The sequence below is a fragment of the Panthera onca genome, chromosome C1 (assembly GCF_046562875.1).
Source record: "Panthera onca isolate mPanOnc1 chromosome C1, mPanOnc1 haplotype 2, whole genome shotgun sequence".
Classification (NCBI taxonomy): domain Eukaryota; kingdom Metazoa; phylum Chordata; class Mammalia; order Carnivora; family Felidae; genus Panthera; species Panthera onca.
The window spans coordinates 118,460,817-118,483,220 of record NC_138346.1 but is presented as its reverse complement, the minus strand read 5'-3'; the positions used below and the strand labels follow the sequence as shown (position 1 = coordinate 118,483,220).

At 41.0% G+C, this 22,404-nt stretch overlaps 1 protein-coding gene across 4 annotated transcripts in view; it reads left to right on the top strand.

Moving 5' to 3' along the window:
* Window positions 1–19,709, top strand: part of CHD1L (chromodomain helicase DNA binding protein 1 like) — a 177,487-nt gene extending 157,778 nt beyond the window's left edge. For all 4 annotated transcript variants that reach the window (XM_078451517.2, XM_060621792.3, XM_060621795.3 and 1 more), the window contains 8 exons: window positions 2,467–2,615; window positions 3,584–3,747; window positions 4,283–4,491; window positions 5,536–5,634; window positions 15,646–15,716; window positions 17,306–17,420; window positions 18,160–18,268; window positions 19,363–19,709. In XM_078451517.2, coding sequence (XP_078307643.1) covers window positions 2,467–2,615; window positions 3,584–3,747; window positions 4,283–4,491; window positions 5,536–5,634; window positions 15,646–15,716; window positions 17,306–17,420; window positions 18,160–18,268; window positions 19,363–19,438 — 992 coding nt within the window. In that variant the 3' untranslated portion in view covers window positions 19,439–19,709. The remainder of the gene's footprint in view (window positions 1–2,466; window positions 2,616–3,583; window positions 3,748–4,282; window positions 4,492–5,535; window positions 5,635–15,645; window positions 15,717–17,305; window positions 17,421–18,159; window positions 18,269–19,362) is intronic.
* Window positions 19,710–22,404: the final 2,695 nt, after the last annotated feature.

Genomic DNA, 22,404 nt, shown 5'->3' with positions numbered 1-22,404 from the left:
CTTTTAAATTTCTTAATATTAGTATCCCATTTTTATTCTTCAGATACTGTTTCTTGTTCTCTGTTTTACCTGTATCTTGTTCTCATTTCACAGATGTAATGTCCTCTCTTGAGATGTTTATTATAGCTTTTGAAAAGTATTCTTTTTCTTTCTTTCCTCTCATTGCTGCCATTGCTGTTTTCAAAATTTGTTTTGGAACCTCTTGTTTTTGTCTTGAGTTTTCCTGAAATAGCTGGTGTCTTCTGACTGTCTGAAAAACATGTGCCGGTGAAGGGCCGAAGCTGACAGGCAGCCCCAAGCTGAGCAGGTGTATCTTGATCCTTATTCCAGCATTACTGGTTGGTGACCTTGCTTCTGTATTTGAAGTCTTTTCATTGGGCAACTTAGTTTCTCCAGATGAATCCTTTAGTATCTTTCTTGGGTTGGAATAAACCTGTTTGCTCAAATTGAAGAGACCACGGGAGTCAAAGGTTAACGGTGCTCCTGTTACTTGGTATACAGAACTTCTCTCAGATCCTGTACTGTCCAGCACTCTGTCCTTATACATCCTAACCTTCGGAGGATTGACAGGGTCTCTAGTCTCATAATCACCCCTTGACTAGGCACCTGTGTTTGGCTTTCACGGTTTTTCTTAATCCGATCTGATTGCTTCAGCCACATTCTGTTTTCTAAGAATTATTGAACTTTTCATTCACTGTTGTCTCCTGGCTTTTCAAAATCCCTTCACTGCTATTTAGTGGTTTTAGGTGGGAGGCAAAATGGATGCACGTGACCTGATTTTGAAGTTCTGTTTGGATTACATTAGTGAAGCTTGCACCCATTTCTGCGCTCATTCTAGATTAATTTGAGATTACTTTCCTCATGTTACTAGGACAAAATAAAATTCTGTTGTTTTCCAGGAAGAATTCTATTCTTTAGTCAGTCCAGCTGCCAGAAAAGATTTTCCACTTGTATTAAAATTTGGAATCTTCTCTTTGATCAGTGAGTACAGTTTCTGTGGTAGATGGTGCCACTGACAGGACACAGATGAGGGCCTAGGCCTGTGGTCTCCAACCCCCTCTTGGCTGAAGAGTGAAGACAGGGAGCACGATTAAAAATAATATAAATGAATATGAAAGACCAGTAGTTAAAGCAGCTCCAATCAAAAATAAATAAAAAATAGGGTTGCTTTATCTGGAATGCTAGGGTTTTTTTAAAAAACATATTTATAGGTTGAGAATTGCATGCAATATGAAGCTACATATGTTGATCATATTTGACACTTCTCAGCTCTTTATTTTTTTCCCACTTGTTGATAGAGCACCTCATTGAAAGCACCCTGCTGATTTAATTAGCAAATGCCAATTAGAATTACAGCTGGTTGGATTTGGGTACAAGTGTGAAGCAGTTGATCTCTTGAGAATGAAAATGTTTTGCTTTCATACTCTCTAGAGAAAACATACTTCTAGCTGATTTCATAATGCTGTGAAAATACATTCTTTGGTAATATGTGCTATTAAATACGTTTCACTTTAGAATCATTATCTCATCTCTCTGTGGTTTGCTGGTCTTGGCTGGTCATGACCTCTCTTTATCACTGATTCATGATCTTGGCATATCACCCAACCTCTTTCAGCCTTTGTGTCCTCATCTGTAAAATGGTGCTGTTAGTGTCTGCTTTACTCTTTTAAATAGTTGAAGAATCAAATGTGATAATAGATGTGAAAGTGCTCTGACAGTACAAAATGCTATTCAAGATTACACTGTTGTCATTATTGTTATTACTGTAACCAGTATTTGCTGACTTGTTCACTCCATCCTTCCGCAGACACAGTAATGCACTGAAAAGAGCATGTTGGCTCTTGAGTCAAAATCCTGCCTTCATTTATTAACAGTGGGAACTGGAGTCCCACGATCCCTGTCTGAGCCTCATTTTTCCCTTTCTTCAGCAGGGTTAGTTATACCAAGATTGTGGGGAGGCTTCATAAAGATACTTTATGCGATATGAAAAGAATATTGTAAATCTAAGGGATCATTTTTGTGATTCTCCATTTTCTCATAATTTGCCACTTTTCTCCTCCTTTTCTGTAATACTAAAGGAACAAGTTGAGTATTAAATAGGTGTCCAATAAAAAAAAAGCATGTTTTCAGTTACCTTTTATTAAGTGATCTTAGTGAGATCTATGCTGAAGAATAGTGTGGAATGAGTGACAGGGGATCCAAGACTCAACAGGGTGGAGGTATCCAGCAGAGACTTGCAGACCAGCCAGAGATGGACCAGAAGGGCAACAGCCATATCCTCTCCTTTAAAGAGTAAATGTGTGAGATCCCCACCCGTCAGTGTCCGTGGGATCCAAAATCACAAGCTAGTCTTAGCCCATTTAGAACACAGGTTGTTCTCTTGTTTGCCTTACTTAGTGCTTTGAATGGAATTAATCCATTTTTCTTTAGTCTCTAACATTTCTGTTTTGTGTTTTATGTTCTTAGAAAACCATATGTACTTATTTGAAGGTAAAGATTATTCCAAGGAACCTAGTAAAGAAGACAGAAAATCTTTTGAGCAACTGGTGAACCTTCAGAAAACACTTTTGGAGAAAACTACTCAAGAGGGCCGATTACTCCGAAATAAAGGCAGTGTAAGAACTGTTAATTTATGTAAAAGAATAAATTCTTCCAATTTCTAAGAGAACCAAAAATGATGCGGGGAGTGGTTTATTGAGAAATAAGTATATAAATATTTGTTGAAATGTAAGTATAATTAGGGGCCCCTAAAGTGTCTGATTTCAGCTCAGGTCATGATCTCGTGGTTCATGAGTTCGAGCCCCACATCGGGTTCTCTGCTGCCAGCACAGAGCCTGTTTTAGATCCTGTATCCCCCGCTCTCGCTGCTCCTTTCCCCCCTCAAAAATAAACATTAAAAAAAAAAGTTGGCATAAATAACATCAACAGGAACAGTGTGTTTAACCATTTAATGCAGGCGAAAGCAGCCCTGTGCATCTAAGCCACCCCAGAAGGGATACACTGTATCACACCAAAATACTGCACTCTACTCCTGATAATTTGACTCTGTCACTAAGAGAGGGTGGCAGTCAAGAATGATACATGTTATGTCCATGGTATTTGACACTTTGTACGTGCTCATTAAATGCTACCCACCATTAAGATAATCATAATGTTGAAAGACTCTGTTTAAGAAAGAATTCTATAATACATTGTAGGAGGATTTCCTTTAACAGTAGTTAAACCTAAAATGGCCTCCTGCAGGATATGCTTTGTATAAAAAAAAAAAGTAACTTTTCTGAAGCACCTTATTCCTGTTGAAATTAATCAAAATGATGTACTGTTGTACTAGTCATGCCAGTGCTTTGGTTGAGTTTAGATCACAATATCCTGGTCACCAGGCCAAGTGAGATGTGTAATATGAACAGTAAATTGAAGTGTCTTGCCACGACCTCCCACCACACAAGGGGCACAGAGACGCAGTTTTATGAAATATTAGTAAGCGTGTTGCTTTCACACAGAATGTGTGTTAGGGATGAATGAAACTCAAGAAGGAATAGGCAGCCCCCAACCTTCCTGGTTATGGATCTTGTTCGTCCTACAGGTTCTCCTCCCAGGCCTTACAGAGGGGTCTGCCAAAAGGAAGCGGATTCTGAGCCCAGAGGAAGTGGAGGACAGAAGGAAGAAGAGACAAGAGGCAGCAGCCAAGAGAAAGAGACTAGTGGAAGAGAAGAAGAGGAAAAAGGAAGAAGCAGAACATGAAAAAAAGTACATGTATATTATTTGACTGTATTCTAATAAAGCTGAGGGTCACATTTGATAAAGGAATCACTGTTGTATAGAGTCCACAGTTGAATACTTGAAACTTGCAGAAAACTTCTATAGAACTGGTAGTTTCTATGGGTAATAGAATATTTTTTTTAAACATCAAATGTTAACCCTAACAGTTAATGTGCTTTTGTGAAAAGTCCTGAGTGCCGAAGGCAGAGAAGATTCATTTAGTTGAAGCAAGAAAAGATATTATTGTAGCTGCCTGACAAAGAGTAGTTCCCTTGAACGGTACCTTATTCTTAAAAACAGGGACATGTGGTGGCTGCTCGTTACTGAAGCATAGTCAGGAGGCAGCTAGGTAATCAGTAAGACTTCTTGTTGACTTACAAATAGGCAGAAAACTGCCATCACGGTGAGTGTCTAATTGCATTTCCACTGGGCACTTACTGTTTGTGAATAGCAGGACGAATTGCGCTCTAAGGGAAATTGTGAGAGGCCAGGTTAATTTCCTTTTCTCTCTGGCCTGTTGAAGGATGGCCTGGTGGGAGTCCAGCAATTACCAGTCCTTCTGCCTGCCTTCTGAGGACAGTGAACCGGAGGACCTAGAAGGCAGGGAAGATGAGGAGAGCTCTGCCCAGCTGGATTATGAAGATCCAGAGTCAATGGCCATCAAGTATGTTAGCGGTGATGTCACCCACCCGCAGGCTGGGGCGGAGGATGCGGTCATCGTTCACTGCGTCGGTAGGTAAATGTAGTACGGGCCCAGGATGGGTGCTTTAATCTTTGTGGTGCTAAGAACTGGGGAGGAGGAGGCAGAAGCCTGACCTAGGAGTGATTGATGGGCATGGTGCAGTCATGTGGTTAAGAAAGGGCAGATTTTCAAATCCAGAGACTTAAATTTGACTCTTAGTGGTGCTCTTATTTACCTGGTTGCATAGCCTAATCTCCCTGGGCCTCAGGTTCCTTATCTGTGTAATTGGATAATATCTTTCCTATTCTTTGCACAAGGTTTTTAAGAGGGTAGAAGGAGGCAACATATACAGGACAACTCTAAGCGTGTCCCCTGCCCCCACCCCCATGACCTTGGCACATTTTACTCCTCTGCCTGGAAGGAACCCTCTTTCCACAGGTAGCCACAGCAAGCATTGTTCAAACGTCTGCATCTCAGAGAGGTCTCCTGAACGCCTCATATAAAACGATCCCACTTCCAGGCCTCTATTGTTCTCTACTCCTTTTTCCTACCTTATTTTACTTTATTACATGTGTCACCACCACATATTACATATTTGTTTATATGATTATCTCATTGCACTAGAAAATAAAATTCATGGGAGCAGTGATTTTTTTTGTTTTTTTTTTTTGGTCTTGTCCACTGCTATAACCCTAGTGCCTGGAACAGTGTCTAACATGTAATACGTGCTAACAATGATTGAATGACTGTCAATGGAAAATACTCACCAGCTATGGTAGCAGTAACTCAAAGAAGTCATTTAACCTTTCTCCTTCCTTACCTGTAAAATGGGAGTTGTATGCTGTTGTGTCCCCAGTGCTTCAGCTGTTTGTTATGTTATGTCTCCTCTCCATCTTTCCTATTAGGATGGCCAGGGATCTTCCATAAAACCTAATATATTTGAGAAGTCCCACCTCTGATATTCCTGGGAGACTAGGTAGTTGTCTCTTCCCTTTGAAAAATCATTTTTTTACAAATCTAGTGGGTGTACCTTTGTTTTTAAATTGTGGATTGGACTCTGCCTTCTATAAATGAAGATTTTTTTCTCCTGATAGATGACTCTGGCCGCTGGGGCAGAGGTGGTTTATTCACGGCTTTGGAAACACGATCCGCCGAGCCAAGAAAAATATATGAGCTGGCTGGGAAAATGAAAGGTAAGAAGCAAAACAGAGAGAAGGGGAAGGGATGGAATGAGAGTGGAGAGGACACTTAGGACAGGTATCACATGGGTTATGAAGCACTGGTTAAGGAGTTGGAAGAGCTGGTTGGAGTCTCATTAGCTAGTTTTTTTTATCATGCAAGCAGTTATGGGACTTTGAGGCGGTCCCTACTCTCCCTGCCTGTTTTCTCATTTGTAATTTTGAATAATACTTATTCCACCAGCCTTATGGAAATGCAATGAGAATAGTGGGTGTGGAAGTATTCTGATACGTCAGTCCCTGTGTGCATGTTATAGTATTGGCATGAAGAGCATTTCATTGCTTACCTCCACTGTGGCCAACTCACCCCATGTTCATAAGGGAATTTTGCCCCAAAATGTCAGAGATCTGTGGGAGAGAAATCAGACACACCGTTAAAGTGCTAACGGGAGCTCGGGTTGGCTGTTGAAGAGGAGGAGGCTGTATTAGGAAGTTAGCATAGGCTGAGATCCAACATTCCCTAGAGACAGAAGGAAAGCTGCTTGTGGCCAGAGGAACTTGGGAGTGTCAGTATTCTCCCTTGGCATGCAGAAGGAGAAAGGGCATCTTTTATGTGCAGAAATCACAAAGTAGTATGAGGAGTAAATTTATTATTTACATTATTTCCTGGGGACTTGAGTGGCCAAGCGACCTTACCTTACCTTCAGATTCCTCAGAGATTGGCTTTTCCTAATTTTTCTGCCTGGTTCTCTAGGATGGAAAGGGATATAAGGACTTAGAAGGAACACTCTTTCTACTCAAACAGATCACTGGCAGAGGGTTTAATAGGTTAAAATAACTGAGCTCTAGCTAGTGATTGGGCAGTTGGAAAAGCAGAGAATTCAGGAGAGGGCAGAGATAGAAATGAAGATTGAAGACTGCCTGTTTGGATTCTTGTTTGAAACTGTGAGGAAGGCAGGACAGGAAGATGAGAGGACAGGGAACAGAACATGGAAAACACCTCCACTTAGGAACTGTAGCAACAAGGGGAGACAGAAGGAAGTGTCAACTAAGAGAACCTTGAGAATGGAATATTTTGAAGTATAAGAGAGGAGAGGGTGTCAAGAAGTGGTCTGCATGGTCAGGTGCTGGAGTGAGGGTGAAAACTGGGGAAAGGCCATCGGATTTGCCCCAAGTGTAGTCGCGGACCTTGGCCTACTTTGAGGAGAGTCTGAAGGCTGAACCTTGGTTACACAGAGTTAAAGTGTAAGTGGTCAGTAAGGAAACAGGGTTGAGAGTGTGCATTCTTTTCTGAAGACGGACTAAAACGGGGTGGAGCAGGGTAAAGGAAAGTGTGAACTAGAATTATCGGGCAGGGCTGTGTAGAGGTAGTAAAGTTCTCTTGGGCCTGGAAAAATGGGTTGAATTTTAGTGGGTGGAGGGAAATGGAAAAGGATCCCTGTATCTCATGCTGTGTGGTATTTTCACAATTCCTGTCATTCCCAGTACGGGGTGTTGAATGACCCAGACAGTTACACAGTGAATGTTTTTAGGGCATGGTGTGTAGGCCAGGCAGGCAAGAGTAGCGGGTTGAGGCTGAGGAATAGAGGAGAGTTTGATTTTAAAGAGAGCGATCTGGACCACAGCAGGGAGACTGCACGTGGCTTGTCCAGGAAGATGCCATTCTAAGCCGGACCTTATCCAGTGGGTAATGGTTAGTCATTTGGGAGTTTTGTAGAGAAGAATGGCATAACACAGCCAGTATTTTAGAACAGCTTAAAAGATTCGGGTGTGTGTGAAGTGTATAAAGCCATAGAATTATTTTAGCGCATTTTTTTAGAGCATTAGTTTGCTTTGATTTGGATGAGGTAGGAAAATGTACAGATAGATATAGTAGAGTGCAGTGTTGGAATGGTTTAAAACAAACATAAGCCTTCTGAAGGAATTTCAAGTTCATAATGCTCTCCCCTTTCCATCCCCAGATGCCTCTGGGTTTGCATTCAGTTTCCGATGCCTGCAAGAGTACTTTGTAGGTAATACATGAGGGACATTGACTTGGGAGATCATTTAGAAGTGAAGGGCATGACGTCAGCAACATTGGCGGTATAAAACATTCCTCCTTTTTATCCCCCGCCCCCCCCCCCCCGCCTTTTAAGCAGTGTATTAGACATCCATACACAAACAAAAGCATGTACTGGGTCTTTTGGGACCTAGCACCTTCCTTCGAAGGACCTGAGCGGAGTCTTGCCCACCACCACCACCAGTAAGAGACAGACAAACCTCCATACAGGCTGTGGAGCCAGCACAACTGCCTAGATGCCTTTTGACACTGTCAGGCAAAAATCAGATGAGTGCTGACCTGGGCAGGTACTCACGCATGAGACAGAACTTGCAGGAATCCAGCCTTCCTGCAGGAAGACTCCAGCACACCATTGAAGAAGGGAAAAAAAAAAGAAAAAAACATGCGTTGATTACAGTGGAGGTGGTAAGAGAAATACTTCTGCTGCTGCTTCTCCCTCAAGGAAACCCTGGATGGGCTGATTTATCTGGTGAAGGTGACCTGTCCTGTGGGGGGAAAGGAGAGCGGGGAGAATGCTCCTGGCTGTCCCAGCCAAATGGAACACCGCTGGAGAAACCCATTTCTCTCCACCAGCACCCACATTACTAAGGTGGGAGCTCTGTGACTGGGAGGAAGCAGATCAGAACTTCAAACGGTGTCAGAGGGATTGGCTCAGGAGGAAGTTCACCCACAAATCTTGGAGTACCACACTCAAGGTTCTCCCTGCTGGGTCTGCAGCTTCCCCAAGACACTGAGTGCTAAACTCCACTTCCTCGCATTCTGCTGCTAGCTTTTTGTGCAAGCTCCCGAGTGTGTCTGTTAGAGTGAGCTCTGGTAGACCGGGAGCACACTCAGAGCAGGCTCTGGTCGTTGGGCAAGGAAAAACCATAAACTCTAGCTATTGCTTTTCTAGAATGCTGTTTCCAATAGCCAGCCTGGTGAACTGTAACAACCAAAGGTAACACAAGGGCTTAAAAATTTGGCCCCAAGAGAGAGCAAGAAGAGTGGCGGGTGTACCTCACAAACAAGGAATATCTCAGATAGTAACAATACCACAGAACATAAAACCATCTGCTGGAAGCAGCGAGCACAGAATTAAGGATGTATCTGCTACTTCAAATGCAAAAGCAGCAATGCATAACTCTGGGGAATGTAAAAAGTCTAGGAAACACGGCATCACAGCAAGAAAATGACAGTTCTCCAGCAAGTGAGCTCAAAGGCACAGAATATTGCAATCTAACTGACAGAGAATTTAGAATAGCAGTTATGAATAAACTCAGTTACAAGAAAACTCAAAGGCAATTCATTAAAGTCAGGAGCAAAATATACGAACAAAATGAGTTCTGTTACAAAGAGATTGAGAATGTAAAAGAGAATCAGACAAATTCTGGAGCTGAAGAATTTGATGAATGAGGTATAGAATAACAATAGAGAGCAGCTGTGGAGGGCTGACCAGATGGAAGAAAGAATAAGTGACTTAGAGGATAGCAATTTAGAAATAACACAGAAGAGGTTAAAAAAAAAAAAGTGAAAAAAGTACATGAGCTGTGGGATTGGATCAAAAAGACAACTATCAGAGGAAGGCAAATATCAGGATAAGTGGGCTTCTAGAAAGAGAAGACAGGGAGAAGGGGGCAGAGAGTTTATTTTTTTATTTTTTATTTTTTATTATTTATTTATTTATTTATTTTTTCAATATATGAAGTTTATTGTCAAATTGGTTTCCATAGAGAGTTTATTTTTTAAAAATGATACCTCAGGCACCTGGGTAGCTCCACTGGTTGAGTGTCCGACTCTTAATTTCGGCTCAGGTCATGATCCTGGGGTTGTGGGATTGAGCCCTGCATCGGGCTCTGTGCTGGGCATGGAGTCTGCTTAAGATTTTCTCGCTCCTTCTGCCCCTCTCCCCCGCTTGCTCTCTCTCTCAAATAAAATCAGTCAAACCTGAGACCTTTCCAAACCTGGGGAAAGACTTGGACGTAGAAGTCCACTAAGCTAATAGATCACCCTATTATCTCAATGCAGAAAGACCTTCCCCAAGACACATTATAATGAAACTGAAAAATCAATGATAAAGGATCTAAAAGAAGCCGGGGGAGAAAGAAGGTATATAGCCTACAAAGGACCCTCATTAGGCTGTCAGCAGATTTCTCAGCAGAAACTACAGGCCAGGAGAGAGTGGACTGACATGTTCAGTGTGGAAAGATAAAGACTGCCAACCAAGGAAATTGTATTTGGCCACATTATCTTGCAGATAAGATAGCCCAGACAAAAGCTAAGGGGAGTTTACCACCACCAGCCTTGCCTTGCAAGATGCTGAAAGGAGTTCTTCAAGCAGAAATGAAAAGATAGTGATCTGTAACATGAAAACATATGGAAGTACACAATATACTAGAAGAGGTGAAAAATAGAGTTAGATCACTAATCTATATTAGGATGGTGCTTTAACCACCCAATTCTAGTATAAAGGTTAAAGGAAAAGAGTAGTAAAAATAACTATAGCTGCTATAAATTGTTAACAGATATACCACATAAAAAGAGGTAAATTGCGACATCGGTAATAGAACAAGAAGGAGTAGAAGGGAGAGCCTCAATAGGTGATTGAGCACAAGTTACTGTCAGCTTAAGATGGATTGTTTTATCTGTAAGATGTTTTATGGTAACAACATTGCAAAAGCATAGAACAGATCCACAAGAGACAAAGAAAGGGGAAATAGCATACCACCACAGAAAATAACCAGTTTACAAAGGTAGGCAGAAACAGGGGAAAAGAAACAATGGAAATACCTAGCAACTAGAAAGCAGTTAGTAACATGGCATTAGTAAGTACTTAACATAAGTTAGTTACTCTAAATGTAAGTGGATTGAATTCACCAAGCAAAAGGCACAGAGTGGCTAGATGGAAGAAACAAATAAAAAACAGGGTACAGGTGTTTTCTGCCTACAAAAGACCAACTTGAACCTTAAAAACACACATAGACTCAAAGTGAAGGGATGGAAAAAGATACTCCATGCAAGTGGGAACCAAAGACAATGTGGGTAGTTGTTACTTACATCAGACGAAGTAGACTTTAAACCAAAATGGTAATAAGAGATAAGCAAGGACATTGTATAATGGTAAAGGGCTCAATCCATCAAGAAGATATAATAGTATATGCACCCAACATCAGAGCACCTAAATATATTAAACAAATATTAATAGATATGAAAGAAGAAATCGACAACAATGCAATAATAGTAGGGGATTTTAATATATCACTTTCAGCAATGCACAGATTATCCAGACAGAAAAGCAACAAGGAAATTATAGACTTGGACCAAATATTACATCAAATTGGCCTAATAGACATCTACAGAAAATTTCATCGAACAGAAGCACAATACACATTTTTCTCAAGTACACATGGAATATTTTTAAAAGTAGATCATATGATAGAACACAAAACGAGTCATAGCAAAAGAAGACTGAATTTATACCAAGTGTCTTTCCAACCACAATGGTATGAAACTAGAAATCTTTCATTGAGGAAAGCTAGAAAATCTCCAGAGATGTGGAAACTGAATAGCACATAGCATACTCTTGAACAACCAGTGGGTCAAAGAAGAAATCAAAAGTCAAACCAAAGAATATCTCAAAATAAATGGAAACAACATACCAAAAATGGGTGCTGCAAAAGCAGTTCTGAAAGAAGTTTGTGGCAATAAATGCATATATTAAAAAATGAGATTTCAAATACCTCAAGAGACTAGAAAAAGAGCAAATTAAGCCCAAAGTTAGCAGAAGGAAGGAAATAATATCAGATCTGAAATAAAATTAGAGACTAGGAAATCTATAGAAAAGATTAGTAACCCTTAAGAGCTGATTTTTTGAAAAATAAAATTGATAAACCTTTAGCAAGACTAAGAAAAGAGAGAAGACAAAGTCAGAAATGAAAGAGGAGAAAATAACAACTGACTGCAAAAAAACATTAAGATCATAAGTGATTACTATGAATGATTTTACACCAACAAATTAGATAATCCAGAAGAAGTGGATAAATTCATAGTCCCTACAACCTACTAAAACTGAACCAGGAAGAGATATAAAGACTGAACAGACTAATAATGAGTGAGGAGATTGACTCAGGTTTTAAAAACCTCCCAGGATCAGATGACTTCATGGACAAATTCTGTCAAATATTTTAAGGAGAATTAATGCCAATCCTTCTCAAACTCTTCCAGAAAAATTGAAGAGGAGGGAACACTTCAAACCCCTTCTGTGGGCCCAGTATTACCTTGACACCAAAGCCAGGTAAGGACACTAAAAGAAAACTGTAGGCCAATATCCCTGATGAATATTGATGCAAAAATTCTCAAAAAAATATTAGCAAACCAAACTTAAGAACTCATTAAAAGGATTACACACCATGACCAAGTGGGATTTCTTCCTGGGATGCAGGGACGGTTCATCATAGGCAAATCAACAAATATGACACACCACATTAATAGAATGAAAGACAAAAATCATTGAACCTCTCAATAGATGAAGTAAAAGCATTTGGCAAAATACAACATCCTTTCATGATAAAAACCCTCAATAGAATAAGTACAGGACATAATAAAAGCCATATAATGCTACTTGCAGTTAACTGTATTCAACTGAGAAAAATTAGCTTTTCTTTTAAAATCAGGAACAAGACAGGTGTGCCTGTTTTTCCTCCCTCTGATCCAACATAATACTGGCAGTTCTAGCTAGAGCGAATCAGGCAAGGCAAATTAATAGACATCCAAATCAGAAAGGAAGAAGTAAAATTGTCATTTGCAGATGGTGTGGTCTTATATATTGAAAATCCCAAATTCTCAATATAATAGATTTAATCAGTTGGAAAAACTGTTGGATGTAATCCGTGAATTCAGTAAAGTTGCAGGGTCTAAACACACAGAAATCAGTTACTTCTTTATGTATTAGCAATGAAACATGAAAAAGAAATTTAAAAATTGTCCCATTCACAGTAACATCAAACACAGTAAAAGACCTAGGAATAAATTTAACCAAGGAAGTAAAAGATCTCGCCAATGAAAAATACAAGACTTTGTTTAAAGAAATTGAAGAAGATACAAACAATTGGAAAGATATTCCACATTCACTGATCAGAAGAGTTAATATCATTAAAATGTCATGCTACCCAAAACCATCTCTAGATTTAATACAGTCCCTACCAAAATTCCAATGGCATTTTCTACAGAAATAGAAATAGAAATAAATCCTGAAATTTGAGTGAAACCACAAAAGAGCTTGAACAGCCAAAGCAATCATCACAAGAACAAAGTAGGAGGCATTATACCTCCTGATTTCAAACTGTGCTACAAAGTGATACTAATTAAAACAGTATGGTAACAGCATAAAAATAGACACCTAGACCAATGGAACAGAATACAGAGCCCAGAAATAAACCTCTACATATATGGCCAACTAATATTTAATAAGGGAGCCAAGAATATCCAGTAAGGAAAATGTAGTCTCTTCAGCAAATGATGTTGGGAAAACTAGACAACCAGATGCAGGAAAGTAAAATTGGACCCTACCTTACTCAAAAAAATTACCTTAAAATGGCTCAAAGACAAGCATAAAACCTGATACCATAAAACTCCTGGAAGAAAACCTAGGAAAGAAGCTCCTTGAGATTGGAGAGGACACCAAAAGAACAAACAACAAAGGAAAAATCAACAGGTGAGATTACATCAAACTTAAAAGCTTCTGCACTTCCGAAGAGCCAACAGAATGGAAGGGCAACTTACAGAATGGGAGAGAATATTTGAAAATCATATATTGGATAAGGGGTTCCTATTCAACATTTATAAAGAACTCAGACAACTCAACAGAAACAATAGTCAATCTGATTAAACAGTGAACGGAGGAACTAAATAGATATTTTTCCAAAGAAGATGTACACATGGCCAACTGGGAATGGAAAAGATGCTTAACATGAGTAATCATCAGGGAAATGCAGATCAAAACTACAATGAGATATCACCTCACACCTGTTAGAATGGCTGTCCTTGAGAGACAGATAATGAGTATTGAGGATGTAGACAAAAGGGAACCCTCATGCACAACTGGTGGGAATGCAAACTGGTGCAGCCACTATGGAAAACAGTATAGAGGTTCCTCAAAAAATTACAATTAGAGCTATCATATGATCCAGCAATACCACTTTTGGGTATATAGTCAAAGGAAATGAAAACATATAACCCCATGTTTAATTTTAGCATTATTCAAAATAACCAAGATACAGAAACAGCTTAAGTGTCTATGTCCCTTATAGGTAGAATCTAAAACAAACTTATAAAAAAAAAAAACAAACTAGAGTGAAATGGTGGTTTACCAGGGGTTGGTGGAAACGGGAGAGATAATGTTTAAGGATATATACTTGCATTTAGTAGATAAATAAGTCCTGGAGATCTAATACACAGTACAGGGACTACAGACAACAAAACTCTATTACAAACTTTAAAATTGCTAAGAGAGTAGGTCTTAATTGTTCCCACCACTAGATGGAATGACGATTATGTGATGTGATTGAGGTGTTAGCTAATGCAGCAGTGGCAATCGTATTGCAGTATAAATGTGTAAAATCAGTATGTTGTACACCTTAAGCTTACATGATGTTCTGCCAGTTACATCTCCATAGGAAAAGTAGAAAGTAAGTGTTGGTGAGGATGTGGAGAAGTTAGAACACTTGTGCGCTGTTAGTGGGAATGTAAAATGATGCAGCCATTATGGAAAACAGTATGGTGTTTCTTGAAAAAATTAAGAATAAAATTACCATCGGGCACCTGGGTGGCTCAATCGGTTAAGCATCCAACTTCGGCTCAGGTCATGATCTCATGGGTCGTGAGTTCGAGCCCCGCGTCAGGCTCTTTGCTGACAGTTCAAAGCCTAGAGCTTACTTCAGATTCTGTGTGTCTGTCTCTTTCTCTCTCTGCCCCTTCCTGCTCACAGCCTTTGTCTCTCTCAAAAATAAATAAACGTTAAAACAAGATTTTTAAAAAGAATAAAATTACCATAAAATCTAGCAACGCCTCTTATAAAGAACTCAGGCAATAACTCAAACAGGTATCTGTATGCCCATGTTTATATCAGCATTATTCACTGTGACCTAGAGGTAGAAGTAACCCAAGTGTCTGATGGATGAATGGATAAACAGTGTGGTATATACATACAGTGGGGTATTATTCAGCCTTGGAAACCAGAAAATTCTGACACATGCTTTACAGCATGGATGAATCCTAGGGACGTTATGCCAAATGAAGTAAGCCAGTCACAAAAGGAGTATAGGGGTACCTGGCTGGCTCATTTGGTTGAGCGTTCGACTTTGGCTCATGATCTCCTGGTTCGTGAGTTTGAGCCCTGCATCTGGCTCTGTGCTGACAGCTCAGAGCCTGGAGCCTTCTTTGGATTCTGTGTCTCCCTCTCTCTCTGCTTCTTCCACACTCGTGCTCTCTCAGTCACCCAAAAATAAACATTAAAAAAACAAAAACCCAAAAGAATGAGTATTGGGTGGTTCTGCTTAGATGCTGTAACTATAGTAGTCAGATTGACAAAGTAAGAGTGATGGTTGTAGGGGAAAGGGAGAAATGAGGTTTCATGAGTATAGAGTGTCAGTTTTGCAAGGTGAAGAGAGCTGTGGAGATTGATGGCATAGCACTACTGAGCTGCTTGCTTAAAAATGGTTAAGATGGTAAATTTTATATGAGGTATATTTTACCATAATTAAACATTAAAAAAATAAAAGTTTTTGAGCAAAAAGGAAAAAATTCAGGAGTGCATCATGTGAGTACCTGGCTGAGGCAGTCACTGAGGCCAAGAGTGTGAGAAAAGGTGAGATTGCAGCCTGATTGGCTGTGGGAAAGGAAGGAACCAGGGGCATTCACAAGAGCCCCTCTTCAGAGGTCTCAGTCTGGAGTGAACCTCATATTCTGTCTGTTGCTCTTTTATTTTACCTCAGACTTGAATTTGGGAGGTGTCCTTTTATTTCCTATTGATGATAAAGAGTCAAGAAACAAAGGCCAAGATTTGGTAAGTAAAAAAACCACTTCTTTTATGAGAACTAAATTTTGGCTCACATCACCTCCCCTTGAAACCTCTCCTGTCTGCTGGCCTGTCAGTGTATTAGTTTGTAAGGGCTGCCATGACAAAATGCCACCAATAGGTGGCTTAGAAAACATAAATTAATTTCTTTACAATTCTGGAGGCTACCAGCAGGGCTGATTTCCTCTGAGGCCTTCTTGGCTTAGGGACGGCTGCCTCTCTCTGTGTCCTCACATGGTCTTTCTTCTCTGCATGTGCATCCCTGTGTCTCAGCATGTGTCCAGATTTCCTGTGAGCACAGCAGTGAGGCTGGATTAGGTACCACCCTAAAGGCCTCACTTTAACTTACTTGCTTCTTTAGAGGCCCTGTCTCCACATACAATCACATTCTAAAGTACTGAGGGTTGGGGCTTCAACAAAGGAATTCGAGAGGGCACAGTTCAGCCCATAACAAGCAGGTTGGGCCTCTGGCTCCACCGCACCCACTCCGTCCCCCCTTGCTTCTGTCCATCACAGCCCCTGGAACACTGTTCTCTAACTTGCTTGTTTCCTACACTGACCTCAGGTGGGCTCCTTCCAAGGGTGTCGACCCATTTTCTTTTTATCCTCAATACACGCAGTACCAGCTCATAGGAAGTGCTCAGGAAACTCTTACTGAATAAGAAAACCTGACAGAACTCTGAGCATTTCATCGTTTATTGTGTAAAACACCGTGTTTAGTAGCCAGCTATGAGCAGAGGAGAGGAGCCAAGGCAGATTTCCTCTGCCTGCATTAAAATTCTCCTTTTGCATCTTAAGTGTCTCTCCTACTTGCCAGTCCTTTAGAATTCCTGTAAGAGGTTTCATTTCCTGCACTTAACCTGGCTTTCTCAAGGGCCTGAATTCATATTCAAATTTAGAGCCAAATCTTACTGACTTAGAAAAGAAATTTAGAAACTGAGCTGAAAGAGAGGTATATTTGCTTGAGGTTGGTTGCCCCTGTGGCTGACAACAGTCATTCGTTCAGTCATTTCTAAAATGCTAAAGAATGTGAACAACACGGTGGTTGTGCATAAATGCTCAGAATCCAGTGACTCAAGAAAACTGTTTACAACTGGTTATGATGTGACTGTAGTGATGTCAGTCCCAGATATGCTCCCTTAGCCCTGTCTCCAGTCCTGTCCCGTTCCGCCCCCCCCCCCCCCCCCCCCGCCCCGCCTTAGGTTAGGACACGGTGGGAGTTACTTGAACATAGATGGAAGACACAGGAACCTGTAAAGTCCTTTCTGCTCCTGAGACTCTGAAAAATTCTCTTTGCCGCTGAGAAAACTTAGGAAAGACAGCATGTTTTGGACCCTGGTTTTAACATACCTTTTAAAAGAAGAGGTGCTTGTGTATTAAGTTACCACAAAATAAAACAATTATGATGGAAGATTAAGTCATGAATTTGGTAGGACAGGGTTGTTCAGCAGAGCATCCAGAACAGATGGAGACAAAGCCTGTCAGGGGAATGCTTGTGCCCCCTCCACGGCAGGGCACTTAGTTGACAGTGCAGCCGTCTCGTGTCATGTCAACCATGTGATGGCTGTTCCTCCTAGTTGGCCTTGATTGTGGCTCAGCACCGTGATCGCTCCAATGTCCTGTCTGGCATTAAGATGGCAGCCCTGGAAGAGGGCCTGAAGAAGATCTATTTAGCAGCAAAGAAAAAGAAAGGTAAGCTTTTCATCTGTGTTCAGGAGTAGGTGAATTTCTGTTTCCAGGCATGTGATAGGATTTTTAAAAGGAGGTGAGAAATGTCAAGACCTCATTCACTATACATGGTAAAGGTGAAGCCCCCCATAGGAGACCATGCAAGTAACCACCACATCATCTTGTATTTGAATAGCCTCCCTTCCTTTCCCAAATCACGTTTGTATCCGTTAGCTCTGTGGACCATCTCCCTCCACTGGGGTATTTGTATCACGATTTTGCTGATGAGGAAGCTGAGGACCAAAGATGTAGTGATCTGGTCAGATAGGATGTTGTTTATCCTAGCTTTTGGAGAGCTACACACAGTCCACATTAGCAGACCATTCTCTGCCAAAAGTCGGAGTGAAGTTTTGTTTCCAAACCCAGTCTGCCTCAGAGTTTGTTGAAATGATTGACTCTTAAAGAATCTGTTTATCTCCAACATTGATCATGATTCTATTTCCATCGTACCTACTTATTTCCAGGGCCGGTAGGTCTTTGTGTTCGATAGAATTATTTAATTTTTCCCATTGCAGTCCCTCCCCAGAACATCTTTGACATTGTACTTGTAGGCTTTGTGTGGGATACCCCATGATTACACATGTTTTGTCCATTGGAAACCACCAAGTGACTCTGCGAGTAGTTTTCTCTTAATGTATATTTTATACTGATTCAAATTTTGATGAATGAAGACATCATAATCTATGTTCTTTCTTTTTAACAGCAAGTGTTCATCTTCCACGCATTGGACATGCCACAAAAGATTTTAACTGGTATGGTACCGAGCGACTTATTCGGAAACACTTGGCCGCAAAAGGCATCCCAACTTACATGTATCCTTTTGCCATCTTAGTAGTGTGTTCCCTCAGCTGAGAGGAAAAAGTCTCACATTTTCTGTTATCACTATTTAATCTAAGGCCAAGCCTTCTGCTGCTACATTATTACTCTGCGCCTCACCAATGAGACAAGAATAAAGTACTTTGTAACTTGGGTATGGACGCTTGTATTCAAGCGTTTCTGGGTGCTGGCCACTAGATTGAAAGGTTTATGAAGGGGGGAATTTATTGAATAATTGCCATTTGATAACAGTGAATCTTTTCACATCAGTTCTCTAGTTCATCAGTTCTTTAGGCCTGTAGACCAAGGCCTAATTTTAAGAAGTTAACTCTGATCAGTAAAACGAACAATTAACCAAGCAAACAAATGAGTGAACTATTTTAGTTTTGAACCTATTCATTGTATTCTTAGGGCACAGTGTGGAATTCTTTTTGACCATTAGACTAGTATTTTCTTCTAATGATCTCCCTGCTGTATCAGTTAGCATTGTTTGAGTCCAAAAATCACTAGAAGCTGGATTGACCCCCAAGTGCTATCATCATGGAGAAACTCCATCTTTTTACTTACTGGAATTAATTCACTTCAGTGTTATTTTTCAAGACACTTATTAAATCACTATAAAAACTTAGCAGAAAAGATATGTTTTATATGCTTGTGTAACTCAAGCAGTATCAAGAGTTTTAATAACCAGATCACAATAGTAGTAGTAAGTACTAACAGTTTTGCAGGAATTTATGATATGGTGAGAGGAAATTAAGGAATGCTACTTCTGGAGTGATTATTTCAATAATTATTAAACTAGAGGGGCGCCTGGGTGGCTCAGTCAGTTGAGCATCCACCTTCGGCTCAGGTCATGATCTTGCGGTCAGTGAGTTCGAGCCCCACGTCGGGCTCTGTGCTGACAGCTCGGAGCCTGGAGCCTGCTTTTGGATTCTGTGTCTCCCTCTCTCTCTCTCTGACCCTCCCCCGTTTATGCTCTCTCTCTGTCTCAAAAATAAATAAGCTTAAAAAAAAAAATTAGAGAATTTGTAGTTTTAGTAAAATTGATTTTAAAGTGATAAACTACATCTTCCTTGACTATCCTTATCAGATATTACTTTCCTAGAAGCAAAGCTGCAACTTTTCATTCACAGTCCTCTTCTTCCTCAGGACAGCCAGTGCCTTAACAGTTGGCCAGCGTCAGGTCCAGCTATTTAGCAAGCAGTTGAGATCTTTGCCCAGAGCTACTGATTTAGAGCATTTCAAAAAAGGAGTCCAGACCTGGTGCGTCTCTGAGATCCTGTGTGTTCTGATACCTTGTTTTGTTCTCCAGGATGTTACTCTGATTTGGTACCTGTAATACAGGGAGGCACAACTTAATCTGGAAAGTTCCCTGGCAGTTTGCCAGGGCTCCAGTGTGCATAGCTGTTTGCATAATAATAAATTTTCTATCTCTAATTATTCATTGCTTTCATTGTTTCATTGCTTTCTTTCTCCTCAGTCTAGTTTTCTTCCCTCCGACAGACTAATTTCTTTACAGAGGGCTAGGCTATGTGGATGAAGGAGAAATGACAAGCAATAGAACAGATTGGTCTGGGAGAAGGAAGTACCTTCAGCCAGTTCATGTTTTCGGAAGACAGGAGTCAAGGGGCAGACATTTGAGAAGTGAGATTCCTGGTGCAGATGAGTGGAGTCCCCCTGCCCTTCTTTTCCACAGCTCAGTATCAAGATCGGGAGACAAAACATTGGCCTTAGAGGCCTGTCACTTGTGACTTGAGAGAAACCAGAGGATCACCGTTCCCTTTCCCACCAAATTGAGCTCAGCAAAATCAGGGAATTGTGGAAATGCACAAAGCTAGCACAGAATGAGTAGTGGTAATGGGGAGGGCAGGGCGCTGAGAACCACAAGAGAGGGAGTCTTGCGGGGAGACACTATATAAACTGTGACTTTTTATGCGTTTGTATGTGAAATCTTGGTCTTGGCTGACTATCTTCAACAAGCCTGACTTCTGCTTTTAGGACCTCAATATCCTGAGGCCTACAGAGACCTCTCCTGAAGCTTAACCCTAGGCCACTGATTCGGGAACCCTGGCTAGTGGGGCATTCAGATTCAGGACCATGACCTTCTAAGGAAGGTGGCGTCTTTAGCACCTGGGTTGTGCGGTTCTGTTGGACTGCCTCCCTGGCACCTTCACCCTTCAACAATTCAACATCTGTGTTGAAGACCTATTAGACCCTAAATTCATGAGTCCTTCATTTTTTTTCTCCTAAAACTTCTTTCATTTTTACTGCCTCTTAACTTTCACTCTTCCTGCTAGGCCTTGACACATAGGTTATTATAATAACTTGAACCTCTTGACTGGGATCTTAAGTCTCTCCTGTAATAGACATAGAGTTGGAACTCTTTAAAAAGGGAAAATAGTGAAACCTAAGCTAATGCACAGGTAAGTTGTCATGCCTTCAGAAGCAGCCTAGGTGCAAATTGGTGGGTATTAGCAAATGCAAAGAAAACTTGATTTGCGGAAGCTGTATGCTGTCCTGGTCATTTCTCATGGCAGAGCGCACCGGGCCAGCTGTGAATGTTTCTGAACGTCTGAGAGAAGCATTAGAGCAGGGAACTCCCCGTCAAAGAGAACACAGCTGACCTTTCAGGGACACAGTTGTTCTGGGGGGGAGAGGTGCTTCATTTGCACCCTGCACTCTGTCCCCCAAGCTCCAGTCATATGAGCTTTTTCTTCTGGTTGCAGGCCCTGGACCGTGAACCTCTGTCTCATGAGAAGTTGGGCAAAACAACACTTAAGATTAGAAAACCCACATACTACATTCTCCCATAAATAGGGGGTTACCTGTTCGTGGTCACCCCCTGCTTTGTCCACCTCAGCAATTCAGAGTCCTCGCCGCTGCCCTATATCTCCATACGGCCTTCCTACCTTTTCTGTCATTGTGTGGGGCAGAGAAAAGCTACCTACTCTGTTCATCCCAAGGATTTTGTTCTCTTTTCTTCCATAGCTTATGTGGTGTCTCTCCCGAGCAGATGGGAGTCCCCAAATGTGGGGTGACCATCGGGCAGAACCTGATGGCGCGGGCAGTGAATTCACCAGAGGCAGAACAAAGGAGATGGAAATTCATTGAATACACCACAAGGGGGTGGCAGGCAGGAGAACAAAGGAGAGGCTGTCTCCAGGAAGGCAGTGCGTGGGCTGTTTTTAAAGAGGGAAGGTGAGGAGGTATGGGGATGTGTGGAATTTTTTGGTAACTGTACCTGGTTCCAGGTAAGTAGCTCATTGGTTGGTTAGGGCCTGTGGCTATATTGAGGTGGGTTGCCCAGTGGGCCTGTTTGTATTCAGCCAAGTGGTTGATGTGGGCCCTTTCTATATTCCGTTGTTCAAGCCTGTTTGCCTAAAAGCAGCCTCTACACTTAACTTTGATGCCATCTAGCCTGCCTCTTTGAGGATGCTAAGACAGAGCTATGAGGACAATACAAGATTTTATTCACTGATGAGCTTTTGTCGAAAAGTTTGTACCCTCAACATAAGTATAAAAACCCTGCTTATTGAGATAGCAAGGATCTTAAGTCTACTGAAATTTCCCATATGTACAACCTGATATTTTCTTGATTTTTTTAATTTAATTTTTTATTTTTAAAAATTTACATCCAAATTAGCATATAGTGAAACAATGATTTCAGGGGTAGATTCCTTAGTGCCCCTTCCCCATTTAGCCCATCTCCCCTCCCACAGCTCCTCCAGCAACCCTCAGTTTGTTTTCCATATTTATGAGTCTCTTCTGTTTTGTCCCCCTCCCTGTTTTTATTTTTGTCTCCCTTCTCTTATGTTCATCTGTTTTGTCTCTTAAAGTCCTCATATGAGTGAAGTCATATGATTTTTGTCTTTCTCTAATTTCACTTAGCATAATACCCTCCAGTTCCATCCACGTAGTTGCAAATGGCAAGATTTCATTCTTTTTGATTGCCGAGTAATACTCCATTGTATATATATATACACCACATTTTCTTTATCCACTCATCCATCGATGCACATTTGGGCTCTTTCCATACTTTGGCTATTGTTGATAGTGCTGCTATAAACATGGGGGTGCATGTGTTCCTTCGAAACAGCACATCTGTATCCCATGGATAAATGCCTAGTAGTGC